Source organism: Papilio machaon, chromosome 16 (assembly GCF_912999745.1).
Source record: "Papilio machaon chromosome 16, ilPapMach1.1, whole genome shotgun sequence".
Classification (NCBI taxonomy): Eukaryota; Metazoa; Arthropoda; class Insecta; order Lepidoptera; family Papilionidae; genus Papilio; species Papilio machaon.
Window position 1 is genome coordinate 3,707,886 of NC_060001.1, and position 17,439 is coordinate 3,725,324.

The 17,439-nt window shown below is 32.4% G+C and overlaps 3 protein-coding genes across 3 annotated transcripts; 1 reads left to right on the forward strand and 2 right to left on the reverse strand.

The window, feature by feature from the left end:
- Positions 1-1,233: 1,233 nt before the first annotated feature.
- LOC106716499 lies at positions 1,234-5,966 on the forward strand. The gene is made up of 5 exons (XM_045681633.1): positions 1,234-1,314; positions 1,636-1,832; positions 3,312-3,452; positions 4,356-4,559; positions 5,696-5,966. The coding sequence occupies exons 2-5, from the start codon at positions 1,643-1,645 to the stop codon at positions 5,875-5,877; spliced, it is 717 nt and encodes a 238-aa protein (XP_045537589.1). The 5' UTR covers positions 1,234-1,314; positions 1,636-1,642; the 3' UTR covers positions 5,878-5,966.
- Positions 5,967-7,378: 1,412 nt separating this feature from the next.
- Positions 7,379-8,953, reverse strand: LOC106716500 (EF-hand domain-containing family member B). The gene has a single exon (XM_045681634.1). It carries the CDS (start codon positions 8,951-8,953, stop codon positions 7,379-7,381), a length of 1,575 nt encoding a protein of 524 aa, XP_045537590.1.
- Positions 8,954-10,612: 1,659 nt separating this feature from the next.
- Positions 10,613-12,706, reverse strand: LOC106716551 (allergen Tha p 1). Its single transcript, XM_014510080.2, has 2 exons — positions 12,609-12,706; positions 10,613-11,117 (listed from the first exon to the last, which is right to left on the reverse strand). The coding sequence occupies exon 2, from the start codon at positions 11,108-11,110 to the stop codon at positions 10,724-10,726; it is 387 nt and encodes a 128-aa protein (XP_014365566.1). The 5' UTR covers positions 11,111-11,117; positions 12,609-12,706; the 3' UTR covers positions 10,613-10,723.
- Positions 12,707-17,439: the final 4,733 nt, after the last annotated feature.

A 17,439-nucleotide genomic window follows, 5' to 3' on the forward strand; every position in this document is an offset into this window, starting at 1 on the left:
TATAACAGAATATTTTGAACCTTTGCGCACATCGTCTGAAAAAAAAAGATAAGAATTGACCTGTATTATATGGCCTTAAACTTATTGAAGACGTCTAAAATTATTTTCTTTATGAAACACCATCAGGTTAGAATAACTTTTATTTAATGTTTTTTTAATTTAAACTTAAAGTAACATTTTGTCACCTAATTCTAAGTGTTTTGGTTTGCCATTATGTAAAATTGAACTAAATAAATAAACATTTGAACTAATCTACTGGACCACTTGAATCACAGAAGTGGCGAGTTAATAAAAACTACAAAATCCTTGCCAGTATAAACCGGAATACTAGATGCACATTGAATACAAAATACCTACTCAGTAAACAGGTAAATATGAAACAGTAGTGAATGTATAAATATTCAACAGTACTTCTTGGAATAACCAACGTGAACAAGAAATACACGTCAATTCTTTTAGGTTTATTCGTTGGTATCAGATATCAAAATAATGAAAGCAGACGGAAATCACAATCTATTTTTATTCACCTTATTATGTACATACCCAAAAATGGCAGGAAACGAAAAGAAGAATCAAATAAAAATAATCACTGTTATCTACTACAAAACAAACTGACCTCCCATGATACAACGCATACAACGGAGAGCTCTCTCCGAAGAGTTGTTGGAACAATTCAGTTATCACGTCGTGGAATGGTCTGTCCTCGGCGGTATTTTGAAACCACTACTTAGGGTCCTTCAAAAAGCGAGGATGCGTCACCTTCTCAAAGGCCGTCAATGCATCTGCAGGTCCTCTGGTATTGCGGATGTCCATGGGTGTCAATGATCACTGATGAAAATAACCTGGACTAGAAAGGTCAAGTATTAAAAATCAATTTAACTTCTTTCCCCTAAGAGACTTAAGCCCTTTTTTAAGATAAAAGGGATAACTTGTGGTGTAATAAAAATAAGAGAACGACAAAAACAAAATTCGATTCACTGTTAAGGGCATTGACATTGCATAAGAAACATGTTTTGGGAGACAAAGACAATTTGTTAAGACACCTTTAATACGAAGTTTTCCGTTATTGGATGCTTATTTATAAAGCACAAAGTGTTGTAGTATATAGTTTAAGAAGATAATTAATACGATCATTGACACACTTTTTTTAATTCTGTACACGACAAACGTTTCGTATGCGGCCCGTTACATCGACCTCTTCCTACATCGAGGACTGGTTTTAGAGAAATGTTTGCACCCCACTGTTAGGAGTCAGAGAAACGACCATACCGACATTGGCCGTCACACCCGAAGGACTTGCGTACTTTCTTCCGAGTGAGTGTTACTTGTTTTAAATAATTGCGCTTTTATGCCATTTAGAAAGTACAGTTCTAGTACTGTGAAAGTAGCGGTATAGCCAAGTGTTGACCGAATTCATTTATACTGTTACATTGACTTTAAATTAAATAATAATTGTCGCGTATTATTGATCAATTTGAATTACGACTGTCCTTAATGTATACGCTATATCTAACAAATTATAAGTTAAAGAACATAAATTATTTTTTGATTTATCTCGCAAACTACATCCTGTATAATAGGGAAAGGGAACTAAGACAGAAAAGAGAAACCCATTATTCTTGTATTTGTTTCCAGATACAAAATGAAGCAATGGTTGTTGTGCGTGTTTGCGCTGACGGTGGTGGTGTCATGCTCCTCACAGCAGCAGTACGTCAACCGGTACGACAACTTTAACGCGGACTCCATTATACAGAATGAGAGGATACTACTTGCATACTACAAGTGCGTCATGGAAAAAGGACCTTGCACTAAGGACGGCAAAAACTTTAAACGTAAGTTAATATTTAGCCGTTTTTTTTTGCGCCTACAAATCTGGGTTACTAAGGTAAGAAAGGAACAGACAGACAACTGAGTGTTGTTGTTTATTGACTTATGAATTTAACCTTTTGTTTTGAGATAAAGACCTCTAAAGATCGGAAACTGTAGAGGTCCTTGCCGACACTCATAACACTCAATTACAGACAAAAATAATTAGTTAATTTTCAACTTAAAATCTTATTTATTCAAAATTGCCTTTTTTTTCTTACGATGCAATGGAAGTCGATTTTATAGTTTTTTTAGTATAAAATATTTATTTTGCACTCAAAACTGATAAACTAAAGATGCGGAAATGCTAACAATAGTTCATAGTTTATAAAATGTTAGTTATAAATGATCACGAATACGCATTGTCCGATGACAACAATCGTTCGTGTATTTCTAAATTATGCGCTGGTATTGATTTAGATTCTCGGAAGTAATAATCATACTAATATTATAAATGCGAATGTTTAGATGGATGGATGTTTGTTTGAAGGTATCTCCAGAACGGCTCAACGGACCTCTATGAAATTTGGCATACATGTAGAACATAATTTGGAAGAACGTATAGGCTACTTGATAAGTTTTTTTTTTATTCATGCGGCTATTATAATGTTGTTAAACTACATATCAGAACAAATATTTTCCAAAATAATGTCGTAGTTTATTTTTAATGAATATCCTAGCTCTTGTAAAATTATTCATAAATAAATATACTTCAAGTATCTCTAATTAGATTGTGCAGTTTTTACGAGTTTTTGCGAAATGCTGCACAACTTACAAAGTAATGGAAAATAACATTATAATTTATTAAATAAAACACATTGCTGTTAAATAATTATTGAAGTATTTCTAATGACTGCATATTTTCCGTCTTTGAAGCGATTATATCACATATATTTTATACTAGCTGTCACCCGCGTCTCCGTCCGTGCGAAATTAAAAAACTAAATTAGTAGCCAATGCGCTTTTCCAGACTATATTCTACATCTGTGCCAAATATCACCATAATCCGTTGAGCCGTTCCGGAGATATCTTCTAACAAACATCCATCCATCTAAACATTCGCATTTATAATATTAATCTAGGTATCTAATAACACATACCTTATTTTGTTAAAATTTTAGAATTCTACGTTTTTGTGGTTTAGGCCTCTCAGGAAAGAAGTTAGTAGATGTTCAGTACAGGTTTGCTGTCATTGCATTCACATTTCCAGCTATGTATTCATCCTCTGAAATTTGTGACTATCTCTGAGCTCTGTGGCTTTTGACTGCAGTGTTATTTTATTGTCATCCCTCACATTCTTTACGAAAAAGTAGAGACAGCTTTATGTGTCCCTGTCGAAACCCAAGTATACGTTTTATTGGTATAAATTTAGTCCAAAGTTTAAATATGTCGTAAGATAGTTTCATCGATGTAAAGATATGTAACCTTTTTTTCTTACTTTACAGGTGTGCTGCCAGAAACCATCTCAACGGCTTGCGGTCGTTGCTCCCCGAAGCAAAAAGTTGTCGTACGCAAGCTACTGTTAGGAATCAGGGCGAAGAGCGAGCCACGATTTTTCGAGCTTCTTGACAAATACGATCCTAGTCGTTTGAATAGAGAGGCATTATACACCTTTTTAGTGACGGGAAATTAGTTTTTAATCTTACGGATTAATTTTTAATTTATTTAGATGATTGAAATTAAATAATTAAGTTTAAATTATTGAAATATTCGGTAATGATTTAATGAAACTTCATTTGTAAGTTTACAAGATAGACTGACTTGATACTTTCCTTCATTTTTAATGATAAGCAAAAAAAAACAAAAGAATAAAAGAAAGTTATCGATGACAATTTTATTAATATTTTATAATTATTAAGCCATGTTTCACAATGGCCAAGTAAATTCTGAATAAGCTACATGGAGCTTATTGTCAAATAAAGTGGTTGTTGGCGTTTCACAATCTCCAAATAAGATTAACCCAAACTATTTTGTTTGACTGGAAGTATTATGTGTCACATAATTGATTTGTTAGTTAGTTATCCAACACTCTACTTGGATATTGTGAAACAGGCCCATACAATTTAAATAATAATTAAAAACATATTTATTCTGTTTTATACATGGAAATTGTATTTATAATTTTAATTTCATCTCTATTGTGCCGTTGCAATTATAATATTTTATAACGATTCGTGATATTAAAACAGATGTCATAAAATATGGTCTATTATTATTACAACTATAATTACACGTTAACAATAAACCTATGTCCAACATCAAATAGATATGTTTATGGACAATTATCTCTTGTTTACTAAAAATCATTCTAAGAATGTCATATAAACGTGTACAATCGCACGCGTAATAACTTTTAAACTAATGACAATCGTTTCTCTTCTTAAGTATTAATTTCAAGAACTTAAGTATGATATTTTTTACAATGCATTGAACGCGACTGTACAGGTTGAGATCTATAAAAGAGACATGATCTTTTTGTATCTATTCAGATAGAACTAATCGAAGTTGCAAGATGAAGTTGATTGTAGTAGTTCTGTGTGTGGCGGCTTTGGCTTTCGCTGAAGATAAATATGAAGAAATAGAGGATAATTTCAACTTGCAAGAGTTGTTGGAAAACGATCGTCTGTTGACTGGATACATTAAATGTCTGTTGAACAAAGGTCCTTGTACTCCAGAGGTTAAGAAAATTAAGGGTACGTATTATTTTATTTATTTTGTTATTTGGATACTTAAGTAATGATAGTACGATTTGTAAAGGACAAGCTTATGACCAAGAGTTCGAATCTCATTAAGTAAAAGGCAATTCTATACTTTTTAAATGAAAGAGATCTTCAAATCATCTTTCGATTATTACATATAACATAACTTGATATAGAACTTAGTTAAGGGAAGCAAATACGTTTAATTAACTACTTAACCTCTAGTCCAATAAGAAATAAACAAACAAACAAATATCCACAAAATGATTGAAAATTTAAATTTATAAAAACTATATTGTCGTAGAAGATAAGAAATCCACATAAGTATTAAATGTTATTTAAATAATTATCTAAAGTACAAATGAAATGAAAACATAACATAATGCAATATATTCTTAAAGGTAATAAGTTTACTGAAATTAATCTCTCATAATACAACTCTCGTACATATTTAAATATATCGTAAGTGAATAGCGGAAAGCACTATAAATAGCATGTAGTTAGTAACAAGCATCCTTATCTAGGCGTCTATCTTCCTTAAAGACCATATAAGACTGGTAGCTAATTTGTCTTACTAATTACATTAAGTTATTGTGAGATCACTAACCCTTGTTAGCTTTAATCAGCTTATATTAGGTACTTAGTGATAACAAAGAAACTAGAAGCAGTACGATTTTATTTTGTTTAATAAACATACTAGCTTTCGTCTGCGACTCTGTACGCGCGCCATTAAAAAAACTTAACAAGTAACCTATGTATTCTCCCAGAGTTTGTTCTACATCTGTGCCAAATTTCATTAAGATCCGTTGAACCGTTCCTGAGATACCTTCAAACATACATCCATCAATCTAAACATTCGCATTTATAATATTAGTAAGAATTTTTTATTTGTGTCATGTCTAGGACTAGACTAGTAAGATTAAATATTTGATTTTATTTTGATTTACATAATTTTTCAAATCATAAACTGTATAAAAATCAAAAACAAAGTAAACATTTATTTTAAATTAACATTATCATAACCATTTCGATTTATTTTGTTATCGTATTTTAAAACGGTTAATTTATTATTGTTGATTTCTTTTGTGTGTGTTCAAGTTAGAAGAAATTTAATTTCAACTTCTTTATAGACAAACTTCCTGAGGCACTCGAGACAAACTGCGCCAAATGTAGTGACAAGCAGAAACAGATGGGCAAAGTACTCGTGAAACAGGTCAAGAAGGCGCATCCCGAACTGTGGGATGAATTGAAGAATCTCTACGACCCACAAGGCAAATACCAAAAAGCATTTCAACAGTTTCTCAGTGATTAGATCTTGTTAAACCGATAATTGGCAGCAATGAAAATTGATGGATTATTGCAATAAAAAAAGAGATCTTTTTGTATGTCTATTTTATTATAACGTTTAGGGTGATGTAGGATACTTATTACACGAATAATTCAAACTTAGCTAAGAACTTACATCTATATAAAAACAGCCGTCTAGAAATATTATGTTTACATAAAACAATTGCGTAAATTGCAAGCTTCGAATTAATAAAATTTTATTTTGCATATACGCGAGCTTTTTTCTTACACCTTCCTCCGATAATGTTCTGCACTTTTGTATATCATAATGATGATTGATAACTCCACTATGTTGTGGTTGTCGCAAACAAAATTATACTATAACAACTTAATATTACATTAGGTAAATCCATCTCTGGACTAACTACTAAATAATTATCCTACTAAAAAGCGACATTTCGAAAATAGTAACTGGAACAATTGCTTTTTAAATCTCTAATTTATGCAAGTCGTGAAATTTTCCTTTTCGGAAAATGTTTGTAACGCTTGTTTAAAAGTCTCATAACAGACCCAAGATTGGGAATGATATTATTTAGCCTCCTCCCAAATTCGAGAACTCCCCATTAAAGCGAGAACATGATTTGACATCCGACTCTTTTGGCAGGTAGGTTTTATGCGCTTTGCAGTAGTAATTAGGTGTAATGGGATAATCTAAGTCAAAGTATCTACCAGACGGAACCCCAGTCATACGAGACTTATGCCGCTCTTGATCAGTTTTGAACGTGTCATTGTAAGTACTACAATAGTCGGTGTATTCGGGTGGTAAATCGGTTATGTGCAGAACACTTGTAATGACTCCTTTAAAACTAATTATATGCGTAAAAAACTTGTAGTCAATTTTTGCTCCATCGAAATCTTACCGCTTTATTAATAATGGTTCTATTAAATACGAATCTAACCTCCACCTTTGCCTGCGTTTTTTTTCGTTTTTTTTTTTATTGTGAGAGATTTTTTTTAAATTTTATATTGAGAACGTATAATGTTAATATGTCAATAACGTTAAATAGACACCCCCTGGATCCGCTAACGAAGGCTCAGTTCTCCTTTTACATAAAATTTTGCAAATCCACCTGTTTATGTTTACCTAATTGATTATAAATCAAACTAAACTGTGATATGTTGTATATTAGTTTATTTCACGAATTAAAAAAGCTATAATTTGGGTGTACGTAGAAGAATAACACTGAAGAATAATAAGAAAATAACATTATAAGTTAGAAAATAACGTTGTAAGTTTAAATACAACTGCATTAGCATAAGACGTTATAATATAAATTAAAATCTATTACATTAAAGAAAATTTCCAAAAATATAAAAGATTTTTTCTAAAGATTGATAGTGATAAAATGATTAAAATGATTAATAATGAAACTGAAACATCAACTAAGTAAAAATAAATTTTTAATAAAATATTAAAAATCAACTGGACGTAGTTTCAGAATTTGTCGAATAGTAAAATTGAACACCTAACTTGTAGTATTTTCTGCTTCAGAAACTTTTCGTAAAGCCCTCCTAAATGTCTCAAAACAGACCCAGCCTTGAGAATGATACTTTTTAGCCTCCTCCCATATTTCGTTGAATTTTTCATCACTAAAATCCTCTCCAGCAGCTTTGAATACTTTCTTTACGACGTCAGGTTCACGTTTGGCATACATATCACGGTGGTTGACGTGCATTAGTGTAAGAATGCTCGGAGCGACACATGATTTGACATCTGACTCTTGTGGGAGGCATGTTCTAATCGCTTTGCAGCAGAAATTAGGCGTAATAGGGTAGTCTAAGTCGAAGTACCTACCAGATGGAATTCCAGCCATACGAGACTCATCTCTCTCGTGATCAGGTTTCACCATTTCACTATAAGTGGTACGGTAGTCAATGCAATCTGGTGGTAAATCGGGGATACGAGGAATATATTCAATGGGTTCCCTGTAATTAATCATGTGCGAAAAAAACTTGTAGTCAATGTTCGATCCATCAAATGCTTCCCACTTTGTTAACAATGGTTCTATTAAAGATGGATCAAATCTTATGAGTTTTGAAGCACAATAATTATAAACAACGCCACGAGGCAGCCAACCACGCTTTTCAGTATCATAATATTTTAGTTTCAAATAAAACTCGTTAAAAAACCTGGGTGAAAATCTAGTTGACATACATTTACGAACAGTATTAAGATGCGCTAAGCACTTTCTGTAGAATTCGCATTCTGGATTAAGTTCACAGAAACTTAGACATTCTTTAAGATTATCAGGTTTACTTAAAATTCCAAATGAGTAACCCTCTGGAACATTGCTAATATTATTATTTGGAGATAATACTTTTCCAAGTCTAGCCTTGTTGAATTCCTGGTAATTGGATTGAACTGTATTTAAAACTGTTCGATTCCCATTCCCAACAACGACATTATCATCAGTTAAACAAGTTTTGGCGTATATTCCACGTTTGTCAACATAAGTTCTATGACCATATGTTAAATCTGGATTAAATGGAGGTTTGCAGTAATTACGATTTATTTGAGCGGCAGGAAATTTTGATGCTGGCGTTTTGTCTTCAAGAGGTACTTTTGGGAATACAACATCGTACAGTCTTTCTGCATCAGGCAACTTCCTCCCAAAGGTCGTGTTGTACACATCTAGTCCTTCAGGGAGCATTGGTACTGGATCTTGCACTTTTCCCAGTGGTTTTTTCCAATAGGAGGAATAAGTGGTATCCTTAAAATCTTCAACTAGGGTTTGAAACTTTGTTTTGTTTGGTGGGTTTACGATACTTGCGACCTGTCCGTATATTCCGGCAAACCGCATGTCTAGTGGTATAGGACGACGTAAAGGTGGAAGAGGTCTGGGGATTTCCGGAGGTATGATAATGTCACTTATAAGTGAGTCCACCTCATCCTTCATGAGGTAATGCTGCAAGTCATCACGGATTTTTTTGTCCGGCTGTTGAGAGGGAAGACCTGCAGCACAAATTTTTGGACTTCGTTCAAAAAACATACCCAGGTTTCCTTTCCCGCCTGTCGTCGATCTCTGGCAGTCAACCGGCATTTTGTTGAATATCTTATTACTAAAATACAATATAAAATTAAACGTATTAATTGACAATAAAAAAAACCGTCAAGTTTGTGTCAAAAATGTCTATAATAAATAAACGTCAATAACAGAGTATAAAGTGGCACAAAAATCCTTGGTTTATTTACGTATTTATCATTTATTATGAAAAAATAATGAGGTATTTTTTGTGTTTAAAGTACTCGTAATTTTTAAGGAATAAGTTACTTCGCAAAATTACCACATTATTTACAGTCGAAGTGATGTGCACTAAGATATTGCCATAGTGGACCGGAATGGTGGATGCTATCATCACACACAAAGTGACTTGGAATAACTGTAGGCTTTGACTGCAGTGATAATTCTATTATTATAATGTACTGTGTTTCCAAAGAAAATATAAAATCTATTAGAAGTGTCACTGCAGTGGATTTCTACGATTAAGTTGCCCGAGCACTGCGAAACTAACTTCCATGACACTGAAGCTTTGATGGTATTAAACCATTTTGCGTAGTATATAATTGCGGATACAAAGATTAAAATATCTGATCAAGTTTGGTGGATGCTCATAAAATGACTGAAATTGTACCGACTTCTGTTGTACTTATATAATTGATCACTTTAGGAGTTCCTATATACCTGGATATCTTGTCTGCCACTATATTTATGCAGCTGACTGTACACATCAAGTACTTCAGGGAGCATTGGTATTGGATCTTGCACTTTTCCGAGTGGTTTTTTCCAATAGGAAGAATAACTAGTGGGTTTATGATATTTGCTCCCTCTCCGTATATTCCAGCATAACACATATCTAGTGGAATGGGACGACGTAGAGGTGGAAGAAATTTGGGGACTTCCGGAGGCATAATAACGTCACTTATAAGTGAGTCTACCTCATCCTTCACTAGGTAATGCTGCAAGAAGGTTGGATTATCTGGCTGTTGAGAGCGAAGACCTGTGAAGACCTGCAGCACAAACTGTAGGACTAAGTTCAAAAAACATGCCCATGTTTCCTATCTCACCAGTTGTCGGTTTTTGGCAATCAAACGGCATTTTGTTGAATATTTTATTTTCAAAGATGCAATATAAAATTAACCACGTAACTTGACGATAAAAACGTCACGTTGGTGTCATTATAAGAAAGGTTATTATTTATTATTATTATTATTACTAGGGTATTCGAATTTTTTAAAGGAATCATATAGCTTTGCACATTACCACATCATTCGATATGGTGGAGCATTATTGCACACAATAACGGTTGTACTTTTCTTGCTCGCGCACTGTGAAACTACCTACAATGACACTACAGTTCTTATTACGTTACATTAAGTTTTATACATAATTGTGTATACAAATATAATAATTTCTAATCGGGTTTGGCGAGTTATAATCATATAACTTTGAAATTGTACTGTATATAAGAAATTAACATGATACTGTCTCAGTAAAGAATCCACAATTTCTACATTTATCTGGTGTAAGTGGATAAAGTTTAAAGTTTTTATTAAACTTAAGCAAATATAAAAATTACTTTTTTTATTAGACACCAGCACCGGCTTTGCTCGGTATCCTTTCCCGATGACGTCCAGTTTATTATTAAATAGTAGTTAATGTGTAGAATTAATTTAAATATAATAATACGTCAAGAATTTATATAAATATTTTATTTAAATTACCAATGAATATATACATTTGCCACAAATATTTCCGTACAAATTTCAGAATTTAACATTCACAATTTAATCTCCATATCTGTTTAAGGCTTTAGTGTTCTTTGACAGCCTCAATCTTGTCCTTGTATCTCTGCTGGTAAACATTATCGGGATCGTATTTAGTAGCCAGTTCCTTCCACAACTCGGGACGTTTGTTGATCAAAAATCTGATCACTTTGTCGGAACTTTCCTTTTGTTTCTCTGTGCATTTAGAACATTCGTGTTCTAATGCATCAGGCATCGTTTCCTTTAATGTCTTTCCATCGGCGGTGCAGCGGCCTCTATCCATAAGACAGTCGACGTATCCTTTAAGTAAGCGTTGAGATTCTAAGATCTCATCGACGTTGATGTAATCCCATTTGTCGGTGTAAGTGGACGCCGGCTTGCCCCACGCGACTGCCGCCACACACAATAGCGCACACACCATGAATAATTTCATTTTGATTCTGAAAGTGATAAATAGAATTAAATATATCTGAAACAAACGCCACACGTATTTACATGAATAACCTACAGGAGAACATTAGCGTGTATGTGACAAAACTGTACCATTATGTGTACTATGACAAACCTAACGTGTGTCACCCGCATTACACACTTTATGTACGATTAGAGTACGACACACAATGTACACATCTTCTCTGTATGAACACGAGTGTCTGTGATTGCCAAATTTAATTAAATTAATTTCATTTAATTTAATTAAATTAAATTTAATTAAATTTAATTTAATTTTTTTATGATGATTTAATCAGTGCCGGTCAGTCACTGTAAAAATCCTTATAAGCGTAACCAGTATAGACATTAATGTCGGACATTTATGTTAAAATTTATGTAGTAGTCTAATCGTACCTTTATAAAACTTGTACGAAGTCTACTCTTATAATTTCTTCATGTATGTAGGTAAGAAAATACTATTAATGAATCTGCGAAAGTTATACCGGAATATTAAATCTAGTAGCGAGCATTACATCAAATACATTTGTTTAACATAAATTTTGCATTTTGATTTTTTAATTAACTGTTTATTTTTTAATTAATTATATAAAAGATTTCAAAACAATCGCTTCGTTGCATGTTTTAAATTGTGTTTGCGCGTTGAAATTTTAATTAGGTATTGTCTATTGTTTTATTGTTACATCTGATATAATCGCTGCATTGTGATAAGATAGGAAGTATTCACTCGTAGATTTTAGTTCTTACATCGACCCTATGATTTTTGTGACCTCCAGACCCTGGCCTCGTCTAAAAGTTGCAATATTTACGTTTTAAAGAACTGGGGAACGCTCTGATTCTCAAATCGTATCGTGTATCTAGTCTCCCCTTGCTGTACACTTTAACATTCTTAATAATTATTACATTATTATTTTAAAAATAATTTGATATGGGAAGTTAGAAACCGAAATATATATTTTAATAGCTTTAGAAACTATCAACATACACTGGTAATATGAGTTATCATATTCCTCTGAAACGGCTTGACCGATTTTTATAAACTTTTAAATGCCTATTCAGTAGGTCTAAAAATCTGCTACTATCTACATTTCATACCCCTATTAAGTTTTTATTTAACTGCGCGCGGACGGCGTCGCCGGCGATAGCTACTTCAAGTATAAATTAATTTAACATTACTCATATTTTCACATTTAAAATAATATTACTTTTCATTTAATACTTAATACAGTGAAAAAATAAGACATTATCAATGCGAAAATCTCACTGTTTATATTAATTTCAGAACACTAGAAATGGACAAACACAAATTTGAATTTGAAACAATTCCATATTTAAGTACAGGTGCACTAGGGACAGTATTGGTATTTTACCAATTACTAGTATTACAAAACAATAGTAGAGTATTAAATTTAATAGATTTTAATTGACTAATTTTAATAAGACATAATAATAGATTAATTTCTAGGATATAAAGTACTTACATTTAATCTAATCCCTTCGTTAGAACTGTTGAGTCTTCGAAAGGTCTATGACTATCGAGCCTTTGCTATGGGACATTTATACTGCATTCACAAGATTGCTACTGAGTGTTGCGTCGTCCATTGACGCGTTAATAATTACACGTCCTAGCGATCAACAGATAAAACTGATCTAACAATGGCGTTGTGTACGGAAGTAAATTAACCTATATTTTTCCTAGACTTCACGATAAATCATATATGAACAGTATTCATGACTTTACCAGTCATTTACTTAGTATAAAATAGTAAAAGAAACCCTGAGGTAGGATGAATCGAATAACTCCTCGCACTTCAAAATTTGTCAGCTATAGGAGGTTGCTGTGGAAGTGGTATATATTCACAAATTTTTATCCGTCGCCAAATTTCAAAAAACATATCTGGAATCTAAAATTCCCACGATATTATTAATATCAACAACTTAATATTTGTAGGCATGGGGACTAAATTGTTTAATTGTGAAATTTAAAAATCTATGCGGTCATATTTATAGTATAGTAAATTAGTACTAGGTCTAGATTATCATATCAGTTAATCTAAGGATTCTGTAATTTCAATATGTGAATAAGCAAACCTACAACAGTTGTACACATTTGAAACTTTACTAAAATGTTTAATTTTATTTAATCTACTAGGGTAATGTTTGAATTCTACATTACCAATAGTAAATTTGGAATAAACTACAGATGTTTTTTTAGTACTTCTCGTAATTCTTACATCCATTTTCCATGTTTTTAATATGGCGCCTACAACTTTTTACGTAGCACCACAATTTATTGCTAATTGATTAGGACAGGCGCGATAACGACATATGTAAAATATTTGCTGCAATTTTTTAGAGTAGGTATATAGAGTAGTTTGCCATGATGAACATAAGCATATTTTTTATTAGATTAAAACATATGCTTTTTTACTTTTTTTGTTAAGTGATGTTCTCGTTTTGTAGTGGAAAATAAACTATAATGAGCAGTACACAACACAAACTTGGCAATATTTTTTGGCAACTTTTATTAGTTGCTTTGTTTTGGAAGAGCGAGTTGTATTCATTAACATATAATTCGTTTTTTAGGTTTATCAGACTTTTTTACTCATAACTATATATAATTTGGTTCTAACCGAAAGTTGTTAGACTTGGTATTAACAGATTGCAAAAACTCAGATGTTTTTTAGTATTATGTTTTGATGATTTTTTATGGCTTATACATTTGTGTGTATGACGCGATCATAATTTAAACAAAACAGGTACAATTAGACACAAGGACAGTCGACCGGCAAGGTGAGTATGGAAATTTTACTGCATCTCAAATATGACTCATTACTAAACACAAGCGGCGATAATTCAATAAATGTTAACAAAGACAATGTAAGATAACTTACTTGTCTCCATGCAATAGTATAGGAAGCTTCAAGTTCCTGATACGTCTGATTAAAGGTTGAAGTAAAAGCACATACGTTCATATAAGGTCCTCTACCCCAAATCACGATCCTGAATTTACCACTTTAAGTAGGTTTAAGCTTAAAGTTAAATAGATTACTTTCTATTTGAACGCGATTGCAAAAGAAATGGTTAGTATCAAAGTTTGAAAACTTACTAAGCATTATTATTGAAATGATTGTCATAAGGTCTTTGTAAATATGCATAATCCAAATATGTCAGGAACAACTTGGAAACACATAAAGATTATGAGGAATCATGCCCACGGCAACTAGACAGCCTAGATAATCACGGGTCAATGTTACAGGAAAAGGTGTTAGTTTCCTTGGTCATTAACATTTTCCTCTCATCTTACAGCGCATACTAGTAAAAAATAGGAAGAAACGAGCTATTTAATTTTTTCGTCATTCGCCTGCCATTTTACCTTTATGTCCCTGGAGGTTAGCACAGTATGTACTATTCCATACATTTCTGTCGGATGTCATATATAGATAGAATTTACAGCCTTTCTTACATATATCATAGCATCTTTCAATATCCATCATAATCTAACAACCCATATAATAATTTCTTCGGTCTACTTTTACCATTTGAACTAACAAAAATCATATTTTTACTCCAAAAAAAATACAAATGGATATACTAAGCAATAAATTTAAGTTATTAATAACTTAGTCCCAACATACAGCGGAATATTACTGAGGGGGATAAAAACGTGTATAAAAAATTATTCCATCATGTTATGCGGCGGTTGTGCCGCGTTCCGGTTTTTTGATTTTAGATCATGTTTGCATTTATTATTTCAAGGTAACTATACCAAGGTTTTATCTGTACGTCACGGGGTTTCCCAAAATAATCCTTGAGGTTACTTGTAAATCTTTTTTCCTTTAATTATTTTTCAACATTAACATATTATTCTATTCAATAAAAGTTCAAAAGGCATTAAAAGTCTGGTTGTTTGGTTCTGGTTTTTAGCAGTGTTAACCCCGTAGCTATAGATCAATTAGAGGACTTCTTATCAAGTGTAGGCAAATATTAATATTATTAAAGCGATTTGAAATAGTACAATGTCCTTTCAGACAAAGATATGTAGGTATATAAAGTAGTTCTTTAAATTTCCTAGCACTAAACATCAGGAGACACTGTGGTGAAACATAACGCAACCTTTAATAAAAACTGTATGTGAAACAAACAAATAACAGACAATAATTGCTAACAATGATATATTGGTTCTTGTAGTTGATCATTGAATATTAATAGTTGCTGAGAAGTTGCACGCCGTTTGTTTTGTAATAACGCAATTAACAATCGTGTAGGAAGGCGACGAAGTCTAAACCGATAAGTTTTTTTATTGCTAAACAATTAAATGCAGAAAACTTAAACACTAAAATTGAACAATAACATGATTTTTTTATGTCAAAAGGTGGCAAACGAGCAAAGGGCCACCTGAATCCGCCGAAATAGTGAGGCGACCGTTGCCCGCCTTTAATCAACGAAGAATGGGACTCACGAAAGAGGATGTTTATCGTTCCCATGCATCCCCTCTTCCACCAAATCCACTTCCCTTTCCCATCTTTTACTAATAAGAAATGGGTGAGAAGGGAAAAAGGACTAAAATAAGGCCTCCAGATTTAAAGTAATATAAACTTGCTAAGAAATGAGTTATTTTTACGTAAATTTTACTAATATAATGCCGCTATCTTCATTTAATTTTGCCCTTGTTCTTAGGTGTACAACATTTTTCATGAAGAATGAACCAGCGCAGCGCTTGACTACGACCACTGCATTTTCTTTAAGGCTTTTATAACATACACTATCTATTCTAATTTCTAATATTATAAAGAGGAAATATTTGATTGTTTCTTTGAATTGAATAGGCTCCGATGTTACTTAATCGATGATTTTACCATTGGGAAGCTACATTATCGCGCCGGGTGATTCAGGCTATCTTTTATTATATTTTAAGTAGATAGGCTAGATTTGTTTTTATTCCGCGCGGCCAACGTTGTGAGCAACATATATAGTATATTAAAAAAAAAGATTAATTAGATATTAAGTGTTAAAATTTCGATCGATTCAGATCGCTGAATTACAACAAAATAACTTAATTTGGTTATTTTGAATAGTACCACTAATACTAATCAAAAGAAGCAAGAATAAGAGTCCTAAAGTCCCTTTTAGGTCTGTGTCTACTTTATATAATAAAAGCAAAAAATAAACACTAATTAACTATTAAATACTAGTCAAAAATGTGCAAATTAGCTTCAATATATTTTTTTTTTTTTTCAAATAGTCCATCTATTCTTAGAAGATCGAAGTTTTATTTAAAAAAAGAGTTTTATAAATACAAGAAATTGAACATAGTTAATGCGATTTTTTATTATTAGTTATTTTTTTCACTTATGTTATGAATGAGAGGAAATCTTAGCGCACAAAAAAGATATCTTAAAATTACTTTTTTTTTTCAAATGATATACTTATTACTTATACTTATTTATAGGGACATTTGAACAAGTGTGTTTAATTGTTCTATCAAATGGTGACAATTTCTTTGCAAAGTCTGGATTTTTTTTATATCAAACCGAAATCATTCCGTTCCATCAATCGTTCGCCTGTATACAATTCAGTCAATTAAAATATTAATAACGTAATGTGTTTTTATACTCCCATAAATAATTTGTAACAATATTCAATTTGTATTTCATGAATATATTATCTATAATATTATTTTTATACTTTCTATAATCTTTAATCAAAAATGACCAAACTTTATATTTAATTGTATTGTATTAAAGACTAAATTCCTTTAAAGTCGACAGACCATGTTACAACTAACAACATTGTTGATAATCTTACGGTCAGTTCTCAAAGTGAAGGTTCTTTATTCACACAAACAGTTGAATAATATAAATAAGCATAGACTTTATGCTCGCTTGGTATCAATAATTATCCTTGACCGCGGTGTTTCCCCAATACGATTTGACGTCAAAAAATATTTTATATTTCTAAATGATTTTATCGCCTTGAAGCGTCGGTGGCTCAGGGGTTAAGCACTTGACTTGTAATCTGCAAGTCCTGTGTTGGAATCGCGACTCGTCACGTTCCGTCTCCCGAAATGGAGAAAAGTGGATTGCGCAGGTTCGTTTGGCCACGCCAAATGGAGGTCCGTGACACTACCCAAAGGGTAGGCAGAGATCACGGTCCTCTCGACTATAATTGGTGATGACAGATAGAAATGTCGGCAACGCGTACTGTGTAACCTCTATGAAATTGCATTGTGTAATTCTTCTAGCGACTAAAATAGCCAGTTTTCGAAGATTTACGTTGCCTTGTTTATTAAGTGCCTAATTCTAATAACGT